Source organism: Cydia splendana, chromosome 16, assembly GCF_910591565.1.
Source record: "Cydia splendana chromosome 16, ilCydSple1.2, whole genome shotgun sequence".
In the NCBI taxonomy this organism is placed as follows: domain Eukaryota; kingdom Metazoa; phylum Arthropoda; class Insecta; order Lepidoptera; family Tortricidae; genus Cydia; species Cydia splendana.
Window position 1 is genome coordinate 11,628,197 of NC_085975.1, and position 27,434 is coordinate 11,655,630.

General features: G+C 38.4%; 3 protein-coding genes across 3 annotated transcripts; 2 read left to right on the forward strand and 1 right to left on the reverse strand.

Moving 5' to 3' along the window:
* Positions 1–977: 977 nt before the first annotated feature.
* Positions 978–2,351, reverse strand: LOC134798276 (NADH dehydrogenase [ubiquinone] iron-sulfur protein 4, mitochondrial). Its single transcript, XM_063770665.1, has 3 exons — positions 2,212–2,351; positions 1,976–2,132; positions 978–1,351 (listed from the first exon to the last, which is right to left on the reverse strand). Exons 1-3 carry the CDS (start codon positions 2,262–2,264, stop codon positions 995–997), a joined length of 567 nt encoding a protein of 188 aa, XP_063626735.1. The 5' UTR covers positions 2,265–2,351; the 3' UTR covers positions 978–994.
* Positions 2,352–2,835: 484 nt separating this feature from the next.
* Positions 2,836–27,434, forward strand: LOC134798277 (inhibitor of Bruton tyrosine kinase). Its single transcript, XM_063770666.1, has 15 exons — positions 2,836–3,071; positions 3,750–4,137; positions 4,663–4,840; positions 5,210–5,427; positions 12,961–13,146; positions 13,510–13,737; positions 14,047–14,183; positions 15,097–15,231; positions 16,430–16,727; positions 18,508–18,630; positions 18,932–19,214; positions 20,357–20,552; positions 23,556–23,757; positions 23,971–25,194; positions 27,230–27,434. Exons 2-15 carry the CDS (start codon positions 3,979–3,981, stop codon positions 27,359–27,361), a joined length of 3,699 nt encoding a protein of 1,232 aa, XP_063626736.1. The 5' UTR covers positions 2,836–3,071; positions 3,750–3,978; the 3' UTR covers positions 27,362–27,434.
* On the forward strand, positions 11,194–12,346 carry LOC134798278 (tetraspanin-1-like). The gene has a single exon (XM_063770667.1). It carries the CDS (start codon positions 11,331–11,333, stop codon positions 12,303–12,305), a length of 975 nt encoding a protein of 324 aa, XP_063626737.1. The 5' UTR covers positions 11,194–11,330; the 3' UTR covers positions 12,306–12,346.

A 27,434-nucleotide genomic window follows, 5' to 3' on the forward strand; every position in this document is an offset into this window, starting at 1 on the left:
CTGCGCCGAACAATAGGTATGCATGTTTAATTTATAGTATGTAGTGTAAACACTTATATATATATATATATATATATATATATTTGATAGCAAAGAGAGAATTCAGATTCTAAAACTTTCAAGTCAGTTTTTTAAAGTTTCATATCTACTCCGTAAGACCCCGCGTAGTTTTAGCCGAATGCTATTTTGAGTAAGGACCAACTTTGTGTATTATTTTACAAATTTTACCTTTACCCAAACTTGACCAAACCCTTTTGAATTAAATGTAATTAATTTTTATGTAGACTTTTTCGAGGCCTGTTTCAAAATTTATTGTTCTAGATTTTAGACCCTGACACCTTTTAAATTGTACTAATGTTTGTACACTACGCTTTATGACGATTTTACACCTTGCTTTCCACTTTTCATTCTGTAGTCAAAGTTAGTTCAGAAGACTATCTACTATTGAAGGAATGACTTTCTCTGTAATGTATATTGTTCATTATTATGTAAATACATAGATAAAAAAGACAATGCAATAATTTTTCATAATAATTTTATGTAGTTATATCTTTAAAAGGTTGTTAGTTATTAATTAAATCTCTATATATTATAATCATGTACGATGTACATGTAAAACTACTGTAGCTAGCGAAATTGCAATGAGCATGTGTTGATCACGGTTCATACATACAATTTTATGTAACATATTTAAATTGTATCATATGTAAATAAAAATCTTTAAGTGAGACCTGCGAAATATGATTTTCTTCCGAGGTACAAAATATAAATTAACCATGTTGAGAACTACGATTAAAGAAAAATATAGAAACGCTGAATTTTTATTTCTATTTATTTGCAATTTACTACCCATAATTTAATTTATATACATAAATACATACTGATAGCTGATCTACGCTTGATGAAAGCAGTACCTATATTCAGTCAGTATTAAATAACTAAGAGACTGATTAAAGTATAAAATAAATCAACAATCAAATTGTACTAACATTGTTTACTTGGTGGAGACTCTAGTGCGGCGGTTCCATGCGAAATTGCTTCCATAATTCTTGACTTTATATCCCTTTTCGGTTTTCGGTACATCCAAGAACCAAGCCCATCCGTTTTTCTCGCAATGCTCAATGGCTTCCTTGGGGGTTTTGAACTGTACTTTCATGTTGGAGAGTGGGTCTCCGGTAGAGGTCCAGCCCATGAGGGGGTTCTCCCAGCGCTGGCGGTTGTCGAACTCCATCTGCCAGTGGTGGATGTTATTGGTGCCGCTCTGCATGGCATTCTTGGGGGGCTGGTAGATGCGGACGCGGCGGGTTTTGATGTGCTCCTCGGGGACACCGTTGACTGGAGAGAGGTCCACCTGAAATGGATAAAATCAGGCTATTAGAAGAAAGAAAGAAAAATCCATTACTTCTCCTACAATAAAGAGTAGAAATTGAATAAAGAGCGCCTAGAAAATAATTATTATGTTGTCAAACAACTTGTTTAAGCAGCTATTCAAAGAAATCTAAAATGCTTTTATTAATAAGGATATCTCCGTAACCATGGGGTTCCGCGCCATGGGGGTGGACTGGGGGGTAGCCCTCTCCCCCTACCCTACCCCTGTTTCCCCCCCGAAAATCAAAAGTCCATAAAGTAAGGATCACCATTCATCGTTCAGAGTGAATGGGGATTGCAATTGCTCATGTTGTAGTACATGATTTATTTCGACGTAAACAATATATCAATATATGGAGGAGACAGTAGGACTTACATAGGGGATTGCTATTACACTATTATGAATGTCTCTTATACCTTGCAATAACATTCTGAGAATCAAGAAGAAATTGACAATCAATAAGAATTGTTTAGGGAAGGCCAATTTTCAAAATGGAGATGGAATAACACAAACAATACAATGCGGTCATGAGGTGCACCTTTCAGTCAATAATTTAATGATAAACTGGCATGTAAGCCGTTGGTTCTCTATGTAGGCACAAGTTACCTTCTCAGGGACCACTATGGTTGACTCCAACGCCGTCTTCTCTCGTGCTTCCTGGGGCAGCGCCAAAACTGCATCGTTGTCGATCTTCGGAGCTTCATTTACACTGGATGGATCGGTACTCCAGCGAGGGACACATGTTGAGAAGGCTGGGACAGGCCTGTTAAATTTCGTTTCATTAGAAATGGCGCATGAACATATTATAACATGAGCCTGAAATTTACACTATTGGTACCTACCTTGTCAATGATCCCTTAGCTAGACTAGCACTATGTCTAATTACTTGGAACATTGCAAATTATTTTTACGTAACAATCAATCCAAATAAAATTTCTGCGTTTTCTCCGACAAAACACTTTATTCGGTTGACATCTGTCAAGTGTCAAAAAAATAGACAATTCATTTTGACATTTTGATTTTTATTCGGTATCAATTTTCTATTCAAGCTCATATAAAAACAGTTATCAATTTCAGCGTCAGAAAGCAAAATCAACGTTTTAAGCACTAACTCAAACGACGTAGGTGTTCCACATTGACAGAAAATGTCAATATTTGACAGTTGATTTGTTTTATAACATAGAAGGTAGGATCGTATAGAAGTGGTATACGCGTGCCTCCGTGAGGGACAAAACATACGCAAATGCGACACTGTGATTGGTCGAATTCATTCGTTGCCCACCATAATCCATACTAATAAAAAGGTGGCGAACAAACAAAAAGTGAGACTGTGACAAGGACAAGAAATAATACCGCTTTCTCTGCTACTCCTACTGAAAGTTCCATAAGTGCATCTCGTTCGGTCGTTTGGCCCCTCCCCCGTTTCATCTCTATATTATTGTTCCTGTATGTTTTATAAGTATTTAGGATTTGACTGACGGCGGATCAAATTCGCTTGGCTAATTTTTATTTTCGTATGCCTTATATTGCAATAAAGACATTAATACCTTTCGTTGCGCAATCTCGCTCTTGTATTTATGTGACCTTTGCTAATTAGCGGCTAATGTGTAGTTATTTTAATAACAACTCTCTAACGTAAAATAATAATGTATAAGAATTTCTTCGCAAATAAAGGAGTTAACACAGCTGTTTTAATGTAAAGGTATGTTTACGGGCAATATTATATATTTATCACTAACATATTAGTTAAATACTCTAAATACCACCCATCTATTTGCCATTTAAAAAGTATTACGTACTCGTACTCGAATAACTGCCGGTGGGCGACGGCCTTGTAGATTTTCAAATGTTATTCTTGCGACTGCATGATTGTAATCATGATTTGTAAAATACCTCGTAAGCTTTGATAATATTCTTGTTTACTCTATGCACTTTACTATAACACACTTCTCTTGGTTATTTAAGTTTCGTGTGGCATAGTGTAGAGTTAGGTATTGTATTATTAGTTTCTTATAAGAATTGGCCAATAATGCATCAGTATTATCTATGTTTTAAAGTTACTTGCTATGAATATTAAATTGACACTACTTACAGTCTGTATCTTTAGGTATTTAAATAAAAGTAAACAAACAATTTTTACATTTTCGGGTAGTTATAACATTTATTGATTAACCAACCAACCAAATACAAAAGCGCCTGGATCTGTCACTGAACAACCTGACTTTAACCTACATTATTTGATCATGTAATGTTTTCATCTACCCTCAACTGGCTTAAGGAGCCATTTGAGGGAAGATTTTGTTTACTTTTATTTAAATACCTAAAGATACAGAGTATAGTTTGTTATATTTCTTGTTAAAATATTTTTTCTTATTTTCAGACTGCCATCAATACAATTATGTCCTGCTAAACACAAACTGTAGCCCCGTGGAGGGGCTACCCGAGCACTAGGCTCCTGTACATAATTATTATAGAAATCATACATTTAGTGTATTCATATCATAACAATTTTCATCCTTGCACAAATTTAATATTGACATCAAATACAAATAAATATTTTATTACAATAATATCTAGTACTACCCTTAGAAGAAAACAGGGTAAAAATTATGAGTAAGATAGACGTAGATTGCACCCGCCGGTGCAGGTCCCGGCGTCATGGACAAGCCCTAACAGGAGCCATTACGAAGAGATCTGTCAGCGATCAGGCACTGGCCAGCTTCATTAAAGCTACATGTGCTAACTTCATACAGGCTTTTGATTTTGAGGTATGTAATATAAGAATAAGATGATTTGGAAGATGTTATGTTTAATACAATTGCAAAATATTTTTTGTCTGTAATTCTTTCTTTATCCTCATACCTCCCATGAAAATTTTATAAAACGAAAGAAATACTTCTCTGTTTATTTAAATGTAGGTAGAAATTTCTCACTCACACTGAATGTACACGGTAATGTACAGTAGGCTGCAGAGGTAGTTGGACAAATTTGTATCTAAACAGCTGACTCTAAACTGATATGTACTTTTGGTGGAATGATGACATATTATACTTAAGGTGCATGCTATTTAATTTAATAAGAATTGAAGGAATTAAAGTAATTAAATATTTAACAGGTTCCTTAAAGATAAAAACAAGGCATTAATAAACTATTTGTCTCTAGAAAAATGTTTACAACTCCATTAAAGTCTATAGACACAGACACTGTGTAGATAAACAAAAGCCTCATGAGAAGCTACTTCTTAGAACTATCAGGTCACCAATTTCCCTGATCGATATTTAATTGTATTATAGGGTCGCACAGCCCTTCATATGACATGCTCCCGCGGCCGCGCACGTCTCATGGAGTGGTTGGTCCGCCACTCCTCGGAAGCCTTCGTCAATGCCAGGGACAGAGAGTCTGGATACACCCCACTGCATCGGAGCATCTTCTACGGACAGATACACTCTGCTGTTGCTTTGATGAAGATTGGTAATTATTGCACCTGAATTTTGCAACAACACTAGCAGCCCTCTTGAAAAATTGTTTTTAAAATGCTATTTGACCGAAACATGTTATCGAAATTTCAAAAACCTTCCCCAAAACCCAACCCAGAACTCAGATGTTTTCGGTGTTTCCTAATATTTCTATAGATTCGCTTTATCTGATATTGTGACGGTGGAAAGCAGAGGTAATTTTTGGCGTTGGTAGAATGTAACATTTAAGACTCTTAGATTTGTCAAAAGTGACCTAAGTATAGACATATATTCAGTTTAAAGAAATCTTTATTCTCAAAAGTATTACAATAAATTCGCTTCTATGCTATATTGAGGTGGTTTACAACTTTGTACCTTGTTCTAGGTGTTAACATGGACATAGTAGACAAAGACGACTACAGGGCAATAGAGCATGCCATGCTAGACCGCCAATACATGTACAAGCACGAAGGCACGCAGCCGAGCGATGTATACGTATGGGGAAGCAATTGCAACTATACTCTGGGCACAGGGACGCAGCAACCGCGAGCGATTCCTGAATTACTGAGTTGTTTCAGCCGTTCGAACGCCAGCGTGCGACAGGTTAGTTTTAGTTTAGCTAATACCATTAGTTAGTTCAAGTATGAAGGCACGCAACTCACAGGGTGGCCACTTTCTGGAAAACCGGGAAAAGTCAGGGAATTTCGCTAGTCATGGAAAAGTCAGGGAATTGTCAGGGAAATTTAATGGAGGTCAGGGAATAAAAATTGTCTCTGTATGTACAGTCGACGTCAAAGATATCTTTACATTTTTCGCCTTGTTTCAAAGGAGTAAGGTGCAAAAGTGTAAACATAAATATCTTTGACGTCGATTGTACATAATATAAGTACATAATAAAAAAACAAATTATTAATTTTACCATCTCCAAACATTATAAATATCTACTATAGTAGGTAAATGCGATCACTCTATCACATCACACTAATATTAAAGAAAAACGTGTTATAATGACAATGCTGATTAAGGACGAAGTTACGAAGGCTGAAATCATTTGGTGTTTGTATCAAGTACTAAGTCATAGCTAACAAAGGAGCGGTGGACAAGCCGTGGATCTCTTTCCTCTGATGATTCCGGACTCTGATATCGCAAAAAAAATGCGCTTGCAAAGAACAAAAATAGCCTACACTGTTGTATACGGACGCCATATTTTTTTCGACAATTAAAAGAAGCATGTTCTGATTGTGATGTCGTTACCATAGGCTTTGACGAATCCCTTAATAAAGTTGCTCAGAAAGGGCAGATGGACATCTTTTTCCGTTATTGGGACAATGAGAAAAACCAAGTCCGAAGTAGATATTACGGCTCAGCTTTTCTGGGGCACGCAACTGCTGCTGATTTGTTGGAGGCTTTTCTTGCCACGACTGATGGCAATGACACAAAAAAAATATTGCAGGTTTCGATGGATAATATTTTTTTGCAAGACCTAAAGCCCAAACTCAAAAGTAAGGGCGAAGCAGGTGACCCAATTCTGCTCAACATGGGGAGTTGTGGACTTCATAATCTCAACAATGCGTTTAAAAAATCACTGAAAGCCTCGGGATGGAAGGTTAGCGTTTTTACGTTCTCTATACTACCTATTCTGCTATAGCCCCGCGCGACGTGAAGACTATACAAGGTTTTCAGGCTCGAGTACATTCCCATTAAATTTTTGTGCAGTACGTACGTTCGGCTGCCCTAAGCAGAAAACAAGTAACCCAGTTTTGACAAATTTTTGAGGAGAGCAAAAAAACGTAATTTGTCAGTTTTGTTAGGTATTTGGTCTAAAATTTAACATCTGTTTATATCATTATGTTAAAGGCGATGAAATTAAGCTTATACAGACTTTTTTTTTTGTTATTCTTGTATATTAAACTTTGTACGGGCATAAAATGCTTTCTGTGTAGTTTACTGCCCGAAAATCTCAGAACCATTCTACACAAATTCAAGTATCTCGTGTTTAGCTTGGAAATAGCAAGCACTTTAGCTTCTTAAATACTAAACATATTTGGCTCTCCGCTCAATAACTTTTCAAATTTTCATGCAATTCTGAAGGAAATGGTACCAAATGAAAGCTAATAACATATGCTACCGAAAACTGGTTTTTATTTCTTTCAGGTTTATCGACTTCAAAATCCCTGTTAGATAATAAAACGCTTGAAAAAAAATATTTTTTTTTTATATATTTTAAAGTTCTTTTCTATTGGAAAATAGACTTTTTTTTAATTAGTGATTGATGTTGCCATCCTCGTACCTTCTGACACATGGTTGTTGGTACTTACTTATTTCATCGATTTTATTTATTTTCAGAGATTATTTTGTGATACGATGACCCATTCCTTCAACAAACCCTCTGTCTTCGTGGATGGGTGGTACCTACAGGATCCTGCTTCCGAACTTTTCTTTTTTAGGGATCCATACCTCATAAGAAAAAAACGGAACCCTTATAAGATCACTTTGTTGTCCGTCCGTCCTCCGTCCATATGTCTGTCAAGATCCTTTATCTCGGAAACGCGTGGAGGTTTCGAGTTGAAATTAAAACCTTATACTCAGGTCTACATTCCCTTAAAGTTATAGAAAAAAATCAAACATCTACATTAACGTAAAAAAAAGTTACGGTGGTTTATACCAAAATACGTAAGTATATTTCGACATTCTCAAGGGATTCAAAATTTAAAGGGTACCTAAGTAGGTGGGTAGTAGGTAGCTAGGTCAACGAGAAGTGCCGTTGCCCTAGATCTATGAATTTATAAAAAATATAAAAAATCAATAACGTATTTGTAAGGAACGCTCGGTGGGCGAGTCCGACTTATATTTTTTATAGTCCTATTTGACATACGTGTTTGATAGGACTGAGGCAGGTGCATGGAATGGTGAGAGCTGGCGAGTTCATAAAAATCAATATTTGGGGACAATCTTACACTAGTTGACCTAGCCCCAAATTAAGCAAAGTTTGCACTATGAGTACTAGGCGACGATATATACATACTTGTATAGATAAATACATACTTAGGTACATAGTTACTTTATTTACTATTTAACTTTACTTGTAACAAAGTAAAAATCTAATTAAATCCTTCAAGTCAGTTTTACATATTCCTTATAAAACCATATCGATCTGAAATTTTGCTGATATACACCTATTAATATGGTAAGTAATTGGTGGATCTCTTTAGTGGCTAGAGTTAAACCATGAAAAGTCTGCAGAGATTTTGACAGCACAAGGTCAATCTCGATAAGTCTATTAGTAGAGTTAGACCAAGAAAAGTCTGCATAGATGTTGAGAGCACACCAGTGCAGTTATTATTTTAAACGTCAAACTTCTATGAAATTATGACATATAAATAACACTGGCACTGGTGTGCTTTCAACATCTCTGCAGACTTTTCTTGGTCGAACTCTACTAATAGACTTCTCGCGATTGACCTCAGATGATTCACTTTACCACATAATAAGTGTCTTTATAAAAATTCAAATTTTGGCATTATTCCTGGATTAAATATTTGCCTTTTGGTCAATTGAATACAGTCAGTTGTTGTTTGTTTCTAATTTTTTCCAAAACCTTTGGCACGGATACGGCATAATTATGATTTCCTCTTTCTTTGGCGTATTCTAGTGTTCTGTTTTCATTACTGTAGAGCAGCGGTCGGCAACCTTTTAGCAGCCAAGGGCCAATAGTAGTTAACGGAGGTGATGCGGGCCGTACTTTGTTAATGACTTTATGAGACATTGTCGTTTGTCACTATTACATACAAAATAGCCAAGGCGCCTCTCGGGCCGCAAGTGACAGTTTCGCGAGCCGCAGGTTGCCGACCGCTGCTGTAGAGTCTACAGTGTAGACAATACAGATAATTTTAATTGTTTTAACAACTCTTTTTCTTTAAACTTAAATTTCACAGATTTTTCACCTTTGACAGGAATATTGCTAAGCAAATTTGTTTTCTATGTATGTCTTTAAACAAGGTACCTTTTGTATAACTATGTAACGAATTTCTAACCTAAATCGCAGATTGTGTTGAGAGATACTTGTTTTACCATTGTAATAAACTAAATCGCAGTTACGGACATCTACGCTAAACTCAAGTATCTCGATCATCTATATGAATTACAAGTATCTCTGTTAAGTTACTTGTCTTTAGCGTAGAAATGGAGCATATACTTGAATTTAGCGTAGAATTCAGGGTCAAAAAAAGATACTTGGATTTTAAAAACATGAATATTTTGAAAACTACACATTATTTTACAATTATTCTTTTGGTGAATGATGCGCCTGAAATTGTAGATTCCGAAAATCCAAAGAAACTGTTTTTGAAAATTTTCGAGTTACTTGTTTTCTGCTTAGGGCAGCCGCGTTGGCTCGAGAACGTTAGCGTTGTTGATCGCGCCACTAAAATTATTTCGTATGCTTTGACTAAGGGAATATCTTGTTTCGATCCCGCAATCGCAGTCAATGCAGAATTCCGACGAGAGAGGCTCGATAAAGTGTTGGACATATTTGTCAAAAATAACCGGCTTTCAGGATATGAAGCAGATAACGCCAAAAGTGTCTGCAACATGAATCTAGTATTAAAACTGAATCTGGCATGAGGGTGGGGAGAAGTGACCGAACAGGATAGTCTTATGTATCTTTCAGTAGGAGTAGCAGCGAAAGAGCTATTATTGTTTGTCCTTGTCACAGTCTCACATTTTATTTGTTCCCCACCGTAAATTTAGTATGGATTATGGTGGGCAACAAATGAATTCGGCCAATCACAGTGTCGCATTTGCGTATGTTTTGTCCCTCACGGAGGCACGCGTATACCACTTCTATACGATCCTACCTTCTATGGTCTGCAATGATATTTGTAAATCACCTGAATTTGAGAAATGAATGAAACAATTTTCCATTAAGGATGGTCACCGACTGGATGATGTTTGGCTCGGTTTGATAAAAAAGGAAAATAAAGACATGCAAACTTTAATAAAAATGGTCATGGTGTTATCCCACGGAAACGCTTATAGTGCTGAGCGTGGCTTTTCCATCAATAAGGAGATATTAGTGGAAAATCTTTCGCAAGAGTCTATAATTGCGCAAAGACGCGTTTATGACGCTATATCCTAGAGTCGGACCAAGAAAAGTCGGCAGCGCATTTGATAGCCCACGCAGTGCAAGTGTTATTTATACGTCATAATTTCATAGAAGTTTGACGTTTAAAATAACACTTGCACTGCGTGGGCTATCAAATCCGCTGCAGACTTTTCTTGGTCTGACTCTACCACGGCGGTATATACAAAATAAATATTGAAAAAAAAAGATCCACGCGGCTCGATTATATTATATGATACATTTAATATCCAATAAATTCAGTAGTCAGAGGTACAGTCACCTGCAATAATATGTTACACAAAAAAGGCCGCAAAAATATCTGACACGATCTTATTTGTTGAGCCATAAGAGCGTGTCACATATTTTTGCGGCCTTCGAAGAGTAACATATTATTGCAGGTGACTGTACCTACTGTTTCAATTGGTTTTTCCTGTATACCTAGCTTTTAACAAAAATGGTCAAAAATTAAATTAATTATTGGGTAACTGTAAGAACTGTCTGATAGCAAATTACAATTTTTAAATGCAATGAAACAGTACAAAAACGTCACCTGAAGTAGGATGTGAACCCACGACTTCCGTCTAACTATGCTTTCGCTCTTACCAACTGAGCTATTCAGATACTACTTCTTATTATTTACGTTTTTGTATTATTTCATTGTATTTATAAATTGTGATTTGCTAGCAGATAATTCTGCAAAAGCGCAAAAATGTATTCCAATTATATATTTTATATTTATTACATTTAAGATTATGGTCAGGGAAAAACTTGAAAAAACGCCTGGAAAACCGGGAAAAGTCAGGGAATTTTAGTTGTAGGAAATAGTGGTCACCCTGAACTCAGCGACGTATACGTATAAATAAAATAAAATAAAATAAAAGTATGGGGCAGCAATTGCAACTATACTCCGGGCACGGGGACGCAGCAACCGCGAGCGGTTCCCCAATTACTAAGTTGTTTCAGCTAGCTAGTCTAATGCCAGAGTCTGTCAGGTTATAGTGTGGATTTTTTCAAATGATTTATACGCCTAAAACCCTAATCTGTTAAACAAAAGCCATTGTTTCTTTTATGACGAGCCCAAGCTTCCAACTTTGGCGCGTGGCAAAGCAATAATGGCGTTTAAAAAGCAACTGTATCGTGATAGTATTAAAGTTCAAATCTATGTAACAGCTCATTCGATATAATATATTTTGGTAATGCAGTACCTACGGTCGACCACCCCAATGAAGGCGAGAATACTCAGAGAATTAACCTCCATGACGTGTAAACATAAACAAGCTAACCATGCACATAACACTGGCTGGAAAACTCGCAGCTAGACAACCGGTCAAATAGTCATGTCAAAAGTCACAAATAATCAATCAAACCAAAACTTTTTATCAAAATGCATTCCGTAATGTGTCCTAGAACCTGTCTAGGTTTCACCAACTTCTTATTCTTCTTCGTTGGACTTATCGGCTTCGGTATTTGCTTATGGTGCGCGATCAACACGGAACTATTCAGAGACTTGAACTACACTGTGACTAGAAGCGAACTAGTCGGTGTTATAGCTAACTTTGTGAACCTAAAGCTGTGGTTAACGCCTTTAACAACAGTAATAATAACTTCGGCTATCGTTGCGATGTTGACGTCGTGTTGCGGCATACTCGGCGCTGGCTGCAAGACCAAATGCGCAATGAAATCATACATCTTCCTTGTTTCCGTTATATGCTCTGTGGCTTTCTGGTTTATCTATATCTCCTGCATATATAACATCTATTCTGATAACGATAAAACACGCAAGTTTCTGCAAAGCACGATACGCACACAGTACGGAAGAGAGAACGATCTGTTTACTTCGCTATGGAACTATATAATGGTAAACTACGAATGCTGTGGAGTCGTCAGTTTCGTTGATTTCAAGGATTCTTATTGGATAAATCTGAACCCTGATAAATTGTTTCCAGTAGAGTGTTGCGTTTTACAGAATCGTACGCATCTAATACCTTTAGTTAAAGATTGTCAATTATCAGTAGATCCGGGTACAATTAATCCGAACGGATGTTTCGAAGCATTAAGACAGTCGTTTGTGGATAGAAAAGGACTTATAATATTTTCTTGTATTACGTGTCTTTGTGCGTATGCTTCACTGATGTCTTTTGCTTATTGCGTGTTGAGAGGGGAACCTCTGATAACTGACACGGATGGTTATATCTACGGAACTCGGCGAGGGCGCCACGCGGAGCCCGAGCAATCTGAGAGCTCTCTGCAAAACATGATGTTTGTAAACGATGCGTCGGAACCGACGACGAAAGTCGTTAGGGTTGTGTCGGCTGCGAATCCTTTTCAGAATTACAAATATTATCCGGAACAAGTGTAGTTTTAGAAGTTTGTTTAATAAATGGCTGGTGATATACACTGCATTTTGTTTTCCTTAAAACACGTATACTTATAGCCCAATCAATTATTACACCGTAACAATGGCTGCAGAAAATCCTTTTGATTAGGTAGTAGGTAATAAGTACCTACGCTTATTCTGTCATTTGTATTTGTGTGACCAGGCGGCTTAGCACGGTCGCGTTTTTATCCCTTGTCACCATGCCTGTCACGTTCTAACAAGTATGTAAGTGCGAAAGGGACGCGCATTGGAACCGTGCTGAGCCCGCAGATATGGAACGAAGTAGCCACTACTTCGTAGAGTTAAATTTTACTCGACTATGCACTTCGTATTTCTACGCTGACCATCACAATTTATTGCCACACCTTCCTTTTAGCCTTCTGTATTTAGTATATTTTGTCAAAGTATATATGTTATTTTATATATATTGGGTAGTTCATATTCAATCAAAACGAATCACCATATAAATAAAACTCGTACAGAATACGTACATTATTAAATTTTCTAAGCTGTATCTGTACTAATCTGTAGGCTAGGCTGTAGTCAATAAAGGTATCAGTGCCAATCGTTTTTCGAAGGTTCTGTTGTTTGTAAAATTTTTACCTTATTCCCACACTTATAAAGTCGCTCTTTGCAGGTGTGCCTTGGCAAGTTCCACAGCCTGTGGGTCTGCGGCGGTGAAGTGTGGGTCTGCGGGCAAGCGGGGCGCGCGGGGGCCGGGCGGGGAACACTGCTGCGTCCCGCGCCGCTGCGTCTACAAGAACCCATAGAACAAGTCGCCTTGCTGCTGGATTCCACTGTATTCCTCACGCAGAGCGGAACGGTGAGGACATTGTTAAACTCTCAGTATTATAGGCGGATGAGAAACACTTGCACCCCGCGTCTCTGCGTCTACACACAGTATAATGGGTATCTGGTATAGAGATATGAAGTAGGTATGTTTGTTGCATGTGTTCCAATGTAGCGTCAAAACTACAGGGATGATTATGGTCATTTAAACTATATTATAAGCAACATTTGAATCTACTTACCTAATCCATGGTCAAGTTATAGTTTTTCAAAGGTTTTACACTGCAAAATCGTTCCAAGAAATTTTATCTTTACAAAGTTGAGGTTTTACTTTTAATCTAGCTAGACAGAATTCTTTAGTGATCTCAAATTAATCTCTCAATGTTCTACGTTCCAGGTACTACAATACACCCTGAACAGCACAGACACCTCCCCCGTCACCAACAGCTCATCCCTAAGGCTGCCATCCACGAAGCCCCTCCTCAAACTGTCCCAGCCGATAGGACTGTGCTCCGGCCGCAGCCACGCTGTGGTGTGGAACAAGAACGCCGTGTACACGTGGGGCGTCAACTGTGGCCAGTTGGGGCACTCGCAGGAGGATAAGATTGTTACTACACCCAAACGGGTAAGTACCCTATCAAATCTACAAGTATAGACAGTAAGCTAGTGATACCTATCATTAGGAGTGACAGCTTTTAAACCAATAAATGTAAGGAAAAGATGAACAAATACTCTTCCTCGCAAGATGATAAAGCGATCAGACGAGTGGGTAATTCGGAGAAGATACTTGACACTTTAAGTATTTTAACAATCACAAATTTATTGTGGTCTACACATCTGCGACGACAAACTGACAAATATTAAAATGTAATGTTACGATTATGACCTGTTCTATAAAAAATATCATGTTACAATAATATTTTTTAAATTGTAGGTGGCAATATCCATGAACAACAAAGAAGAGGCCGGCATACAGTTAGTAGGCGCCGGCGACGCGGCCACCGTGATCACGACCAGTCGCGGCGACGTCTATCTGCTGCACAAGCACATCTGCAAGAAGATCGCCATCAAGTAAGTTATTATTGTAGGCTATATCCAACAACAAGCATACAGTTAGTAGGCGCCGACGACGCGGCCACCGTGATCACGACCAGTCGCGGCGACGTCTATCTGCTGCACAAGCACATCTGCAAGAAGATCGCCATCAAGTAAGTTATTATTGTAGGCTATATCCAACAACAAGCATACAGTTAGTAGGCGCCGACGACGCGGCCACCGTGATCACGACCAGTCGCGGCGACGTCTATCTGCTGCACAAGCACATCTGCAAGAAGATCGCCATCAAGTAAGTTATTATTGTAGGCTATATCCAACAACAAGCATACAGTTAGTAGGCGCCGACGACGCGGCCACCGTGATCACGACCAGTCGCGGCGACGTCTATCTGCTGCACAAGCACATCTGCAAGAAGATTGCCATGAAGTAAATCATTCATTGATCTTCATTGAGAGGAAAATACGTTTGTATGAAAAGGCGATTTCGCGCGGGTCCTCCACTTTCGTCTTAACTGTTACGACTCTGTCTACCTGACGAACAGTCATACGCCTACATACATAACGCGTTCCTTATAGGGGCCGTGCGCGTTGGAGGGTCTGCCATCTTGTGGCCTGAATCGGAAACATGTGCACATGTACATTGCCAAAGCAAGTGCTACCATCTACCGTTCTCGTCGGTACGTTTACTTGTGCATAGTAGGTTCTGCCATCTTGTGGGCTACATCGGAAGCATAAACGACACATTTACGCCTCGCGCCAAAAATCTGACGGCTCCTATGCTGCCCCCTATATAGTTCATGCACGGGGCCTATTCCTTCGAATGAATTGCTTATTAGTCTAGTCACTTAACAAGTATGTGAACCCTAATTCGGGTCGCAAATGTGAACGCATTGAATATTGAAAATCGATAAATATTTTAAATTTTCCAGACAGATAAATCTACGGCAAGTGTGCGTGGAGGCGAAAGTGAGCGAGAACGGCACATACTCGCGAGTAACAGTGCTGTTGCTCACCAACGTGGGACAACTCATGCTCTGGCAGGACACCACCAACCAGCTCACCAGGTAGGCCTTTCTCTGAAACATTATTAGGTATATCAAAATAACCGGAATTCTTAAAATGTAAACTACTAATATGACGACTTTCTTCTTTCTTTTTTTTTCGTTCTGAATTTGGTAATCTGAAGACTTCTTATTTCGTTACGTGGGTCCAGGAGTGAACACCTACCTCGCAAAATGGCTACACAGCAGAAAAACTACAACGCAAATTGTCTATAACGCCATAAAACCTACAGTGAAAGTTGTGTACGTCGGAAAATGTACACACAGCAGAAAGCCAATGTTGAAGAAAACCCACTACTCTTGAATACCTCCTTAGTATTAGGACTACATCGTCAAATGACACTGTCGCAAAATGACTACTTCTTGAAATATATGGTCAGCAAAAACATTTATATTTGTATTTAAAAAAACCGGGCAAGTGCGAGTCGGACTCGCGCACGAAGGGTTCCGTACCATAATGCAAAAAAAAAACGAAAAAAAAGCAAAAAAAAAACGGTCACCCATCCAAGTACTGACCACTCCGGACGTTGCTTAACTTTGGTCAAAAATCACGTTTGTTGTATGGGAGCCCCATTTAAATCTTTATTTTATTCTGTTTTTAGTATTTGTTGTTATAGCGGCAACAGAAATACATCACCTGTGAAAATTTCAACTGTCTAGCTATCACGGTTCGTGAGATACAGCCTGGTAACAGACGGACGGACGGACGGACGGACAGCGAAGTCTTAGTAATAGGGTCCCGTTTTACCCTTTGGGTACGGAACCCTAAAAATAGTAATGTTTTTTATTATGATTTTATTATATTTTTAATTATTTTGTAAAGCACTCTCTGGCTGAGGCCTATGTCCACAGGGACGTCGTTCAGCTGCTAATTTCACTCCTGGACCCCGTTATGTCAATCAATAAAATTATGTTTCAATTTTACTTGGACTTAAGGAATTCTAATTGGCATGCACACAGCTATCTCTTGTAGATCTGAAATTTCCTCATTAAGTTACAGTAGGCTCAGAGAACGGGAGTTTTTGAAAAATCGTAGCGCTTTTTTAGATCGTAATACGGTTGCCATCCATCTCGCTCACGCTTCCGCTCAGTAAGAGTGAGAGAAGAACACGAACCTCGATTGGATTGTCCCCTACTTTTTTACATTTAGCAATATTATATATTATTGCTTACAACGTACGGTTTTCTTTTGTATTTACAGATGCGTCTTCGGCCTCAACCACCAAACAATCATAACCAACGTAACACTAACACACGACGCGTTCTACTTTACCACAAAATACGGCGAAGCGTTCATTGGCTACATCTCTCGTAAGGCCACACCCCCCGCGCCGCAGCCAATCAGGAAGGAGAGGGAGCGAGACAGCAACAAGAGCGCTCTGGTGAAGTTCCTTGAGAAGGATGATTGTACGTCAGCGCGGATTGTGAGGATACCGAATGTGCACAGAGCCGTGGCAGTCGTGGTGGACAGTGAGGGGTTGAACTTCGCTTGCTTACAGGTAACTTTTTATTTTTATCTACAGTAGCGGTCGGCAACCTTTTAACAGCCAAGGGCCGCATATTAGTAAAGAAACGCACTTTTGTTCATATGTGTGACTTTGTGACATGGATGTTTGAAAATATTACATATAAAATAGCCAGGGGGCTCGCGGGCCGCAAGTGAGAGGTTCGCGGGCCGCATGCGCTTGTCGCCGACCGCTGATCTACAGGAACATAACGAAGACCCGACTCGACACAGACCTCAGAGGGCCTACCGCGAACCACGTTCGACGTGTTGCCCCTCTGTCGCACTTGTAAATTTGTACGTAAGTGCGACAGGGAGGCAACACGTCGAACGTGGTTCGCAGTAGGCCCTCTGGCACCTTCACGACAACCTATAGTACGATCTTAGAGCATTTAGTAACTGGAGACGTCATGGCTGTTATTTTCTGTACGAAACAGTCTGCCGATTTTGCAGGGGAGGGGACGTCAAATGTATCGCTATTTTTACATGATTTATACGTAACATACAAATCAGTCCATACAAAAGTTTGCACAATTGTGCAAGTTTTTCGGCAGAGGGGTAAGTTCTTAAAGGCGACTCCAGTTATTAAATGCTCTAAGAGTTTCACCAAAGGTTCCCTAAGATTTTGACCAGATTGCCTAGACTGATCCACCTTGTTGGGGGTCTTTCCTGGCTGCATCCTCCGGTTCGCGGCTGCCACTCTAAACCCTTGATAAAACAACTTAAAATTAAACTGGTTTATTAAATTTAAATGTATCTTGTAGTATTATGATTCCATCGTTTTTTACGAAAGCGAATGCTATATGAACTATTATGAACTAACACTACTACTCGCAATGCCAAAGGCAGCCATTTTTGCCCTCTGTTTTACATTTTTTTATACGTTTTCGTTATTGCACAATGTAGAAGAAGAAGAAAGTCATTTATTGTAAAAACCTTCTACATACAGCGCCACTTCAATTACAAAAAAAGAGAGAAGAACTTACTCACTAAACACTTGAAGCTAGATACAGGGTAATTGCTAAAGTAAATGTTACACAAAAATAGACAAGTCCACCAGCAAAGTGAAAAATAAAAGAAAAAGGAGTAAGATAACTACTAAAAAATAAAATTTGGCGCCGCTATAGTGGCTACAAAAGGACACCACTCAGCATATGCTCTGGTATAAATACCACAGCGCTGGTGGAGGGTAGTTTAGAACTATTACCTAACGGTAGTGGCAACCATACAATATTGCAGAAAGGAAGCAGAAACATAAACATAATCATTTGAAAAATATATAAAAATACAGATAATATAATTACTAATAAAGTTACAAATTGGCTTTAATGTTATGATGGTAAGGGTAGGTACTCGTATTATATATAGTAAGTATAAGACATTATAAGAGGTTGAGAGATTGAAATATAATAGAACTTATCATACTCATATTCGGAAAATTTGAAAAACTAGTTTAAATTCATGTAAACTCTGGTAAAAAACTTTTATGTCTGACAATTTGAGAAATCCATGGGACGCAACGAGCACGGCAATTGCAGGCTAAAGAGATATTTTCTAAACTGGTGTTTAAATGTGGATAGTGTCTTGAAGTTAGGTATAGGCGGAGGTATGTTGTTCCAGCACACCGTTCGTGGCAGAGTCTCTATTTCTGTTATAGTTCTACTATAACAGAAATGTAACAGGGTGTCTTTTTTTGTTATAGTTCTACTATAAGTAAGAATTTTACTCCCAGCAACGTTTACTCCCCATTTTAAAGGCGTGTTTTTATTTTCAAGATAAAACCAACATGTGGACTCACATCCCTACCTGAGCTGTCGCCCAGCAGTTTACCCAAACACATGGAAACCCTCATGGAGACCGCAGCTGAAGATGACATCTTACATGACGTTATATTCAAGGTAAAAAGTCCCTATGATGTACGAGACATTTTAGAGTTAAAATTTCCTTAAAAGATTTGAAATAAATCGATTAATAGGTATATCAAAGTATATCAAAGTGGAGTGGTGCAAGTGGCGCTTATTCATAAAACTTTACGGGCCTGATTTAGTTAAATTATGTTTTATACCTTTCTTACAAATACATAAGTCAAAATGACAGATAAGGACAAACGATTATTAGCTAATTGTGGTTTGTAGCGCGTTTATGAATAAGGGGGTAAGAGTGTAAGAGCTTACACAACTAATCACCTCTATTCAACAGGTGGGCACAAAACTCTACCCAGCCCACATATTCATAATAGCCTCCAGCAGCGAGCATCTTTACAAACTGTACCAGGACTCCATAAAAGACCCGGAGGATAAACCTACAGTCAACATAGAAATGCACCCAGAGGTGTTCGAGAGGATTCTCCGGTACATGTATACTGGGACTTGTGATGTGGCAGAACTGGGCCCCTGCAGCTTGAAGATAAGGAAGGAGGATCTGAATAGCTTAAAGAAGGAAAAGGATGTGGAAATTGAGTTAGAAGAACAGAATTTCGCTGGTGAGTTTGAAGTGCAATTGCGAAGTAACATTACAGTATTTTATTAATTCTGATTTGCTTACGCGGCTTGATGTTTAAAATTTTAATTAATACTTCTTGGTATCATGTGATTCGTTTGTATGTTAATGGTCGACGGCCAATTTTTTATCAGATCTCACTTAGATATATCAGCAACTGAAGCAATCCGTATCATGGCTAAAAAACCCTCAGACTACCATGCTAAGGAGTTGTTTAAGCAGCTGAAAATTCTCACGTTACCTTCTGTATACGTACTCGAAGCATGCAAGTACATACGACGCAATCTCGAATGGATTCCCTCTAATCACCAAAAACTCCAGACTGTAACGCGTAGACGCAACCTCCTATACGTGCCACCGCGACGTCTAGCAAAGTCTAGGAAATCCTTACACATAGTAGGCATAAAACTTTACAATACTCTAGACGAAGAGTTAAAAGCTACTTCGGACTCAATATTTGAGAAAAAACTTAAACTGATATTGTTGGACATGGCGTGCTACAGTATTGACGAATTCGTAAACTGCTACAAGTCACTGACCCATCTATCCACCTGTTAAATAAATTATAAAAAAAAAAAATTATTATACTAATCTTAGATTGTATAATGTAATTTAATTCCTAAACCAATAACGACATTTTATCATTGTAAATCTTTCTCGATATGTAAAGTTTGTGTAAACAGAAAATGTTAAATGACGTGTAACGCTTGTTATCAATAAATAATTGATTGATTGATTGATTGATTGAATTATGAGCACATATCCGTGAGGCTCACTTAAATTAATCAGAAATACAGATGTAGTGCATAATTGTTTTCCATCGTGTTTTCTCGGAAACGTTCGTATTTGTCATGACACTTCAGTCAACCTCAGTGCTTTTTGTACCGAGACTGACTGAATAGCAAGACACGTTCGTACGTTTCCGTGTAAATACGATGTAAAATAATTATGCATCTGTAATTGTATTTGAATGAAGTTCTCACAGAATAAAGCCAAATTACTTAGGGAAACGCTCGAAGGACTCAGTGCCACTTTAGTTTTTTTTTTTTTATCAGTATGGTAAACTTACTCGCTTTTGGCACTCTTTATGTGGTAAAATGTTGACTAAATAAAACTTTGTTACAGATAACGCCTCAGAAATCTCAGCGTTCGAAGTCTACAAGCACCAGGACAACAGAAACAAGAAGAATCGCACCAAACGCAACGAGCGTAGCGTGGACACCCCACCGCGCAACTTGTACTGCGACCCTGTGCGCCTGGTGCAAGCCGCCGCCAAACGGCTGCACGTCATGGGGCTACACAAACTGCTCGATAAGTTCTTGTAAGTTATATCAAAAATCACTATCGTCAGGCCAAAACCAACGTGCCGGTAGGGCAATAAAAATAACATGAGAAAACTGCAACACCGATAATTAGAGATCGTGAGTGCGAGTGAGACGGTCGGTTTTATGTTTTACGACTCTGCAAGCACGTGGATTTTAGCCCTAAAATAAGTACTGGTTGCAACAAAGTGCTGCTCTGTTACGCGTTGGAAGTAGACGTGCGCGCCGGTCGAAAAAAATCGGGCGGCGGCGCGCCACGTTAAAATCCACGGCGGCGGCGTAACGCCGGCGGCGTGGGATTTTCAACTTTTCAATATATGTATAATGAGAAACCAAAATTTACACTTAAATCAACACGGGAAAAATCTCAAGAAAACTGTGTTACATCGTTTTTTTGGTTTATTGTAGAAATATCATGAAAAAAACCGGGCAAGTGCGAGTCGGACTCGCGCACGAAGGGTTCCGTACCATAATGCAAAAAAAAAAACGAAAAAAAAGCAAAAAAAAAACGGTCACCCATCCAAGTACTGACCACTCCCGACGTTGCTTAACTTTGGTCAAAAATCACGTTTGTTGTATGGGAGCCCCATTTAAATCTTTATTTTATTCTGTTTTTAGTATTTGTTGTTATAGCGGCAACAGAAATACATCATCTGTGAAAATTTCAACTGTCTAGCTATCACGGTTCGTGAGATACAGCCTGGTGACAGACGGACGGACGGACGGACGGACGGACGGACGGACAGCGAAGTCTTAGTAATAGGGTCCCGTTTTACCCTTTGGGTACGGAACCCTAAAAACATATGTCAGTATGTTGGACGTTGCCAGGATCGGTGTTAATAAAAAGATACGCCGCGTAATGAAAAGACGTCCAGTATTTTGGACGTTGCCGAGTATAGACTACCTACTTTATGTGCATAAGGTTTTTTAAGTCCAATTCATGTTTTTTAAAATAAATATAGAATAATTGCATTTTTTTTATTAGACATACACTTACTGATAATGTCAACTTATGTAATGAATTGAAGTAAAACCTATTATTTTTATATTTTTGGAATAACTTTATAGCTCGTAGGTGGTAAAATTTTACCAGACATTGACGTCATTTATTTAACATTAAATCAAACAGCGGGTTATCCTAGGTAGCAGTAACATCTAAGCAATGGTTTTTACAATAATGCATGCACTTTTATCAAAAGTTTACTAACAAATTTCTTAAGAGAAATCGGGTCTGTCTCTTGATGAAAACAAATCCACACACAAACAGGAAACAAACACACACACACACACACACACCACATCCACAGGGAAACCTCCATAAAAATATTTTTTTTATCTATTTGGTTCATTACGTAATACGGCAAAAAATGACTTTTTAAAATGTTTTGAAACACCTAACATGCTATTTAATTTATTTACCACAAAAACTACCAGAAAATTTAATAATTTTACTCTTCGCATACTAGGCAACGTCTAACATATTGGACTTAGCAAAAGTGCCGTGCATGTTGTCGATTACAACGGGCAAAATACTGGACATTACACTTTTTACACTTGTTTTACCCATAAACAAAAAACATTTTTATGTAAATCATATTGCCACGTAATAAACAGACCAGTTAGTAACCTATTACACGTTTTATTTTAACGCTTCTTAATACTGTCATAAAAAAAAATAATGAAATATGGGTAAAATGTCAGTCTGTCGGATGCTTCCTTGCAAGTTCTGCGTTCTGTAGGACTTTGACAAAAAGATTATGTTCACACTGGTTCCCAATATTTTCTTATATACTCATACTTAAAATTAACATATCATTCAAGTAGTATTAGTAGTAGTAGTAGTTTCCTGGTAGTGTAACTACGTTACCAGAGGAAAGTAACGCTATGCTTTAATATTTGGTGCAGAATATTTTTCTTGGGATGTCCATTATAGTGGACGTTATCGATTTAAGGGTTAAAATAAATCAAGCAATGAATTTAAAAAAAACGGAACAGTCGGAACGCTAAAGCTGGGCACGTCGCACGCGCTTTATGTCCTTAGAGGATATAACCAACGGAGACGCCATGTCTCAAATACATATGGTTGACAAGTTGTTGACCATTGGCCGCCTATTTTCGACAGAGGGGAACGCCTGTTAATGGCGGCTCCATTGTTAATTACTCCGAGTTTATGATTGTCCATTGATTTTAAATTTGTACTCTTGCGGGCTTTGTCTCGGCGCGAATTTTAAACTACCGGCGGCGGCGGCGGCGCGCTGACTCCTTATGGCGGCGGCGCGCCGCGGCGGCGCGCACGTCTAGTTGGAAGGTCTGCCGCCTCGTGGCCTGAATTGGCATACAACATTAATTTTGAAAATACAACTTCACTTTGAAACACTTAACGCTAATTAAAACTAAAATATTACTTTGCTAATCCGCGAAAAGATAACGTGCTAGTCAATCAGTGCTAACCCGTTATACTTACTTGCGTATTTTAACATGCAATTAATATTCCCACCCTCCCACCGCAAAAATAAATACGCAAATAAATATAACAAACCACCACCAAAAGAATAATACTCGACACGTGTATATATGTGTGTGTGTATGTGTGTGTGTGCGTGCGTGCGTGTGTGTGTGTGTGTGTGTGTGTGTGTGTGTGTGTGTGTGTGTTGTGGGTGGGAATATTAATTGCATGTAAAGATACGCAAGTAAGTATAACGGGTTAGCACTGATTGACTAGCACGTTATCTTTTCGCGGATTAGCAAAGTAATATTTTAGTTTTAATTAATATGGATTTCCGCAAAGTAACGCCTGATTCTATTCACTACTTAACGCTAATACTCGTTGGGGCTCTTGTGCTGGCCCCTACAGTTCACGCACGCTCCTTACGGGCTTGTACTACAAACTACAACAGCATCTACTCTTTCAGCTGTCAAACTTATGTATACGTAATTTCAAATTCCCTTCGAATGGTCTAGCCCAATAATCCTATTCACTTCAATATGTTTTTTTCTTCCAGCTACAAAGACGGCAGAATCTGCCTTCGAGAGAGCGCGACGTTCACCAAAAACCCGCCAGTGTGCTGGGACCGAAACAGCCTTCAAGAATTAGTTGACACCAGTGTAGTCACCAAAGATGGCGCTCTCATACCCGCGCATAAATGTGTGCTTGCGGCGAGGCTCGAGTACTTCCACGGCATGTTCATGCACTCCTGGTCCGAGGTTAGTAAACTAGTTCTGTTGTGAACTGATCGAGAGGTTTTAGGCGATAGTACCCTATTTGAGGATACTATTTGAATTAAAGCAGGAACTAATATTCTTTTTATTTGTAAGTGGTATATTTTTCAATGTCTATCAAAAATCTGTCTTAAATATACACACAAACCTAGTCTGTTTAGCCTTCTAATTAAACCTTGTCCATTATTTTGGTTACAGAGTAAACTATCATCAAAAGTGACTTTGCCAATCAACCACGGCATCCTCCTACCAGTCATAGACTTCCTGTACACAGACTCGTGTCCCGAAGTAGAAAACTCAGACAGCATCGACTTTATATGCAGTCTGCTCATTGTCGCCGACCAACTCTTCATAACGCGCCTTAGAGAAATGTGTGAAGTGGCCCTTTCCAACCTTATCACCTTACGGAACTGCGCAGAACTGTGCCAATTCGCACACACTTACAACGCTACTCAGCTAAAACAATGTTGCATGGAGTTCATATCGCTAAATATCAGCAGCATACTTGAAAACAAATTCCTTGAATTGCTAGAAGAAGAATTATTAGAAGACATCTCTAAATACTATTGCAAATTCAACCCTATAATGTCTTCTAGGGTTATTACACCCTTTTTCAACGCACCAGATGATGAAGTTATCAATGAATTTGCTAAAAACTGCCCCGTTGATTTAACAATTACTGCCGAAGATGTTAAAAAAGATGACAGTATTGTTGAAACTAAGAAGAAGAAATCTAAAAAGATTGAATACACTGAGAGTGAGAAAACAAGGATGCGGTATGAGTCCGTCAGTTCTGTGACATCCTTAGACTTATCTAACGATATTTCTGGTGACGTCACACTATCCTTAAGTAACATAGCTATAGAGACCGAAAAAGCAGCTAAAGGGAAAAAAGATAAGTGGATAGAAGTGCCATCATCGCAGCAAAAACAACAGAAAGTCGTCCAAGCAAGGCTCAAAGCCCTAAGCAACGCTAAGGACATTCTAAACGAAAGTCCAGTAGAGTCTTTCACTAAACTCACTAGAAATAGTTCATCAAGTGCCATTAACACTCCAGAGATTCCTACGTCATCGCGCATGTCAGTATCACCAAAAGAATCCCCGATAGCTGAGATGGCTTGGGGATCGCCAGGGAATCTAGTCATTAACCACATAGGCCCTAAACTCTCGCAAAAGCAAAGGAAAAAGTTAGCCATGGAAGGAAACAACTATTCTCCTCAGAATCTCTCCGAGTACTTGGATGGTAAAGTAGTAGGCCCTCCGGACAAGCCCAAGAATCCGTGGAAGATAGTGGAGGTGCCGGTGGCCAGTAGCAGCCCTAAGCAGAAGAAGGCTATGGAGTTCAACCAGATCCTAGCTGATCAGAAGAAAATGAAGGGTGACTCCTCAAGGATCATGACGAAACCGTTGTTTTTAACTCAGGTAACGTTTCCTATTTATTCACTCTTAATTAGTGTTTAATATGGCAATACTAGTGGTACCACAAATTAAGTGTAAAAACGCGGGTAAATCAATAAACATTACATAAAGGCATTGAGGCATTACAATAAAGCCTCGCCTCACATTCCACCAGTAAAATGGAATTCTTTAATTAAGTGCCACGTAATTTAGATACTGCGGTATTTAACCCCAATAATACCTACACGCAAGAATTCATTTTAATAACATTTTAATAATTTATTTTTCAAAACGTAATTAAATAATTAATTGAATTACCACAAATTTAATAGCACGTTATTAGATCGCGATAAAGCAATAGTATTTTTGTAATTAACGTAATTAATTGCCATAAATTTGTTCAATATGGTAAAAATATCATTAATTATTAAAACTTCGACCTGTAAGAAATACAAACAGTGCATAAAAAAGACCATAACAAACAGTCGAATACATTTGCGTGTTACTGTGAGATTACATCAGAACATATTCTATCCTCAACAAAGGTGTACTACAGTGTACTCTACTCTGTTAGTATTTTTTATGTTTTTCATCTCTCGTGTCTTTGGTTTTGATCGTAATTTTTCACGCGGTTTGAGACAATAAAGTTTTAATTCGTTTTTTCGCCTATTGCAAAACGTTTCAATCCATTGTTGTCTCGCCTGCCTTTAATTTAAGTACCGACCACACCGAGACTTGACGCAGCGTATACGCAAAGACGTTGCGATTTCAAGAAGTTATGTCCCAGCACCGAGGGCCTACCACAAACCACGTCGACGTGTTTGCCTCCCTGTCATACTTACGTACAAATTTAGAAGCGCGAACACGTCGAACATGGTTCGCGGTAGGCCCTCAGAGGGCCTATAAAAGCCGTACAGCCATTGGAAAACAAGTTTAAAATTGGAAATTGCATAAGTTTTTCTATGGCTGTTTTGTCTGGTGGGGAAAAGTAATATGGCCGATGTTTTAGAAAACATACTATAGTAGTAGCGGTTGACCAAAATCAGCTGCAAATGGTGTTAAAGGTATGAAAATCGTCACGATTAATCTATAGGCCATTTGAATCAATTTGACCCGTAGCACCAAAAAAGAAAAACAAACGGAAAGGAGTTAAAGACTTCATCTTTTTTTTGTATGGAAAAATAAAAAAAATTGTTAAGAAACCTATCGTGTGTGGTATTAAATGAAAGGGCATTTTGAGCCGGTTCTAAAAATATATCACATTATTATATTTCCGTCACTTGCATTCAATTAAAATAAAAATAATTTTCAAAACATACCAAGTTTGGGCTCCTCCAGATGCGAAACCGTTGAATTATTTTTTGTAGAATATACCTCAAGTAATACCCAATATCCTCATATCTAACCCCAAGAAATTAATTTCGAAAATATTTAGTTTTAGTATTTTTTATTTTATTTTTTATTATTGCAAATATGATCTATCAATCTATCAATGAAACGGCCTCCTAGCCTAGTCGATAGTGACCCTGCCTATGAAGCAGGAGGTCCCAGGGTTGAATCCTGATAAGGGCATTTATTTGTGTGTTCATCATCATCATCACACAAATAAATGCCCATATATATACAAACATATGTATACAAGCCCTGGTAAGGGCATTTATTTGTGTGATGATGATGATGAACACACAAATAAAAGCCTTTACCAGGATTCGAACCTGGGACCTCCTGCTTCATAGGCAGGGTCATTATCGACTAGGCTAGGAGGCCGTTTCATTGATAGATTGATAGATCATATTTGTAATAATAAAAAAATAAAAACAAATACTAAAACTATATATAGGTATATTTAGCAAAAAATAATTCAACGGTTTCGTATCTGGAGGAGCCCAAACTTGGTATGTTTTGAAAATTATTATTATTTTAATTGAATGCAAGTGACGGAAATAAAGATTAATCGTGCCGATTTTCATACCTTTAACACCATTTGCAGCTGATTCCCGAATTTCAGGGTGTACTGCTATCACTACTAATTATATATTTATATTTCTTTTATTTCCAGTTGGAAGACAAAGCCATAGAAGAGCTGGAAAGGTTCTACAACATCCATGAATTAGACGATGAACTCATCACCGTGTGCCGCATTGAGTTGCAAGTGTCCTCACCGCAATGGATACATACTGCCCCTAAGTAAAGCGTGCTATTTTGTACCTTTTTACGATGTGATTGTACAATATTTTAATCTAATAATAATGGATTGACTATGA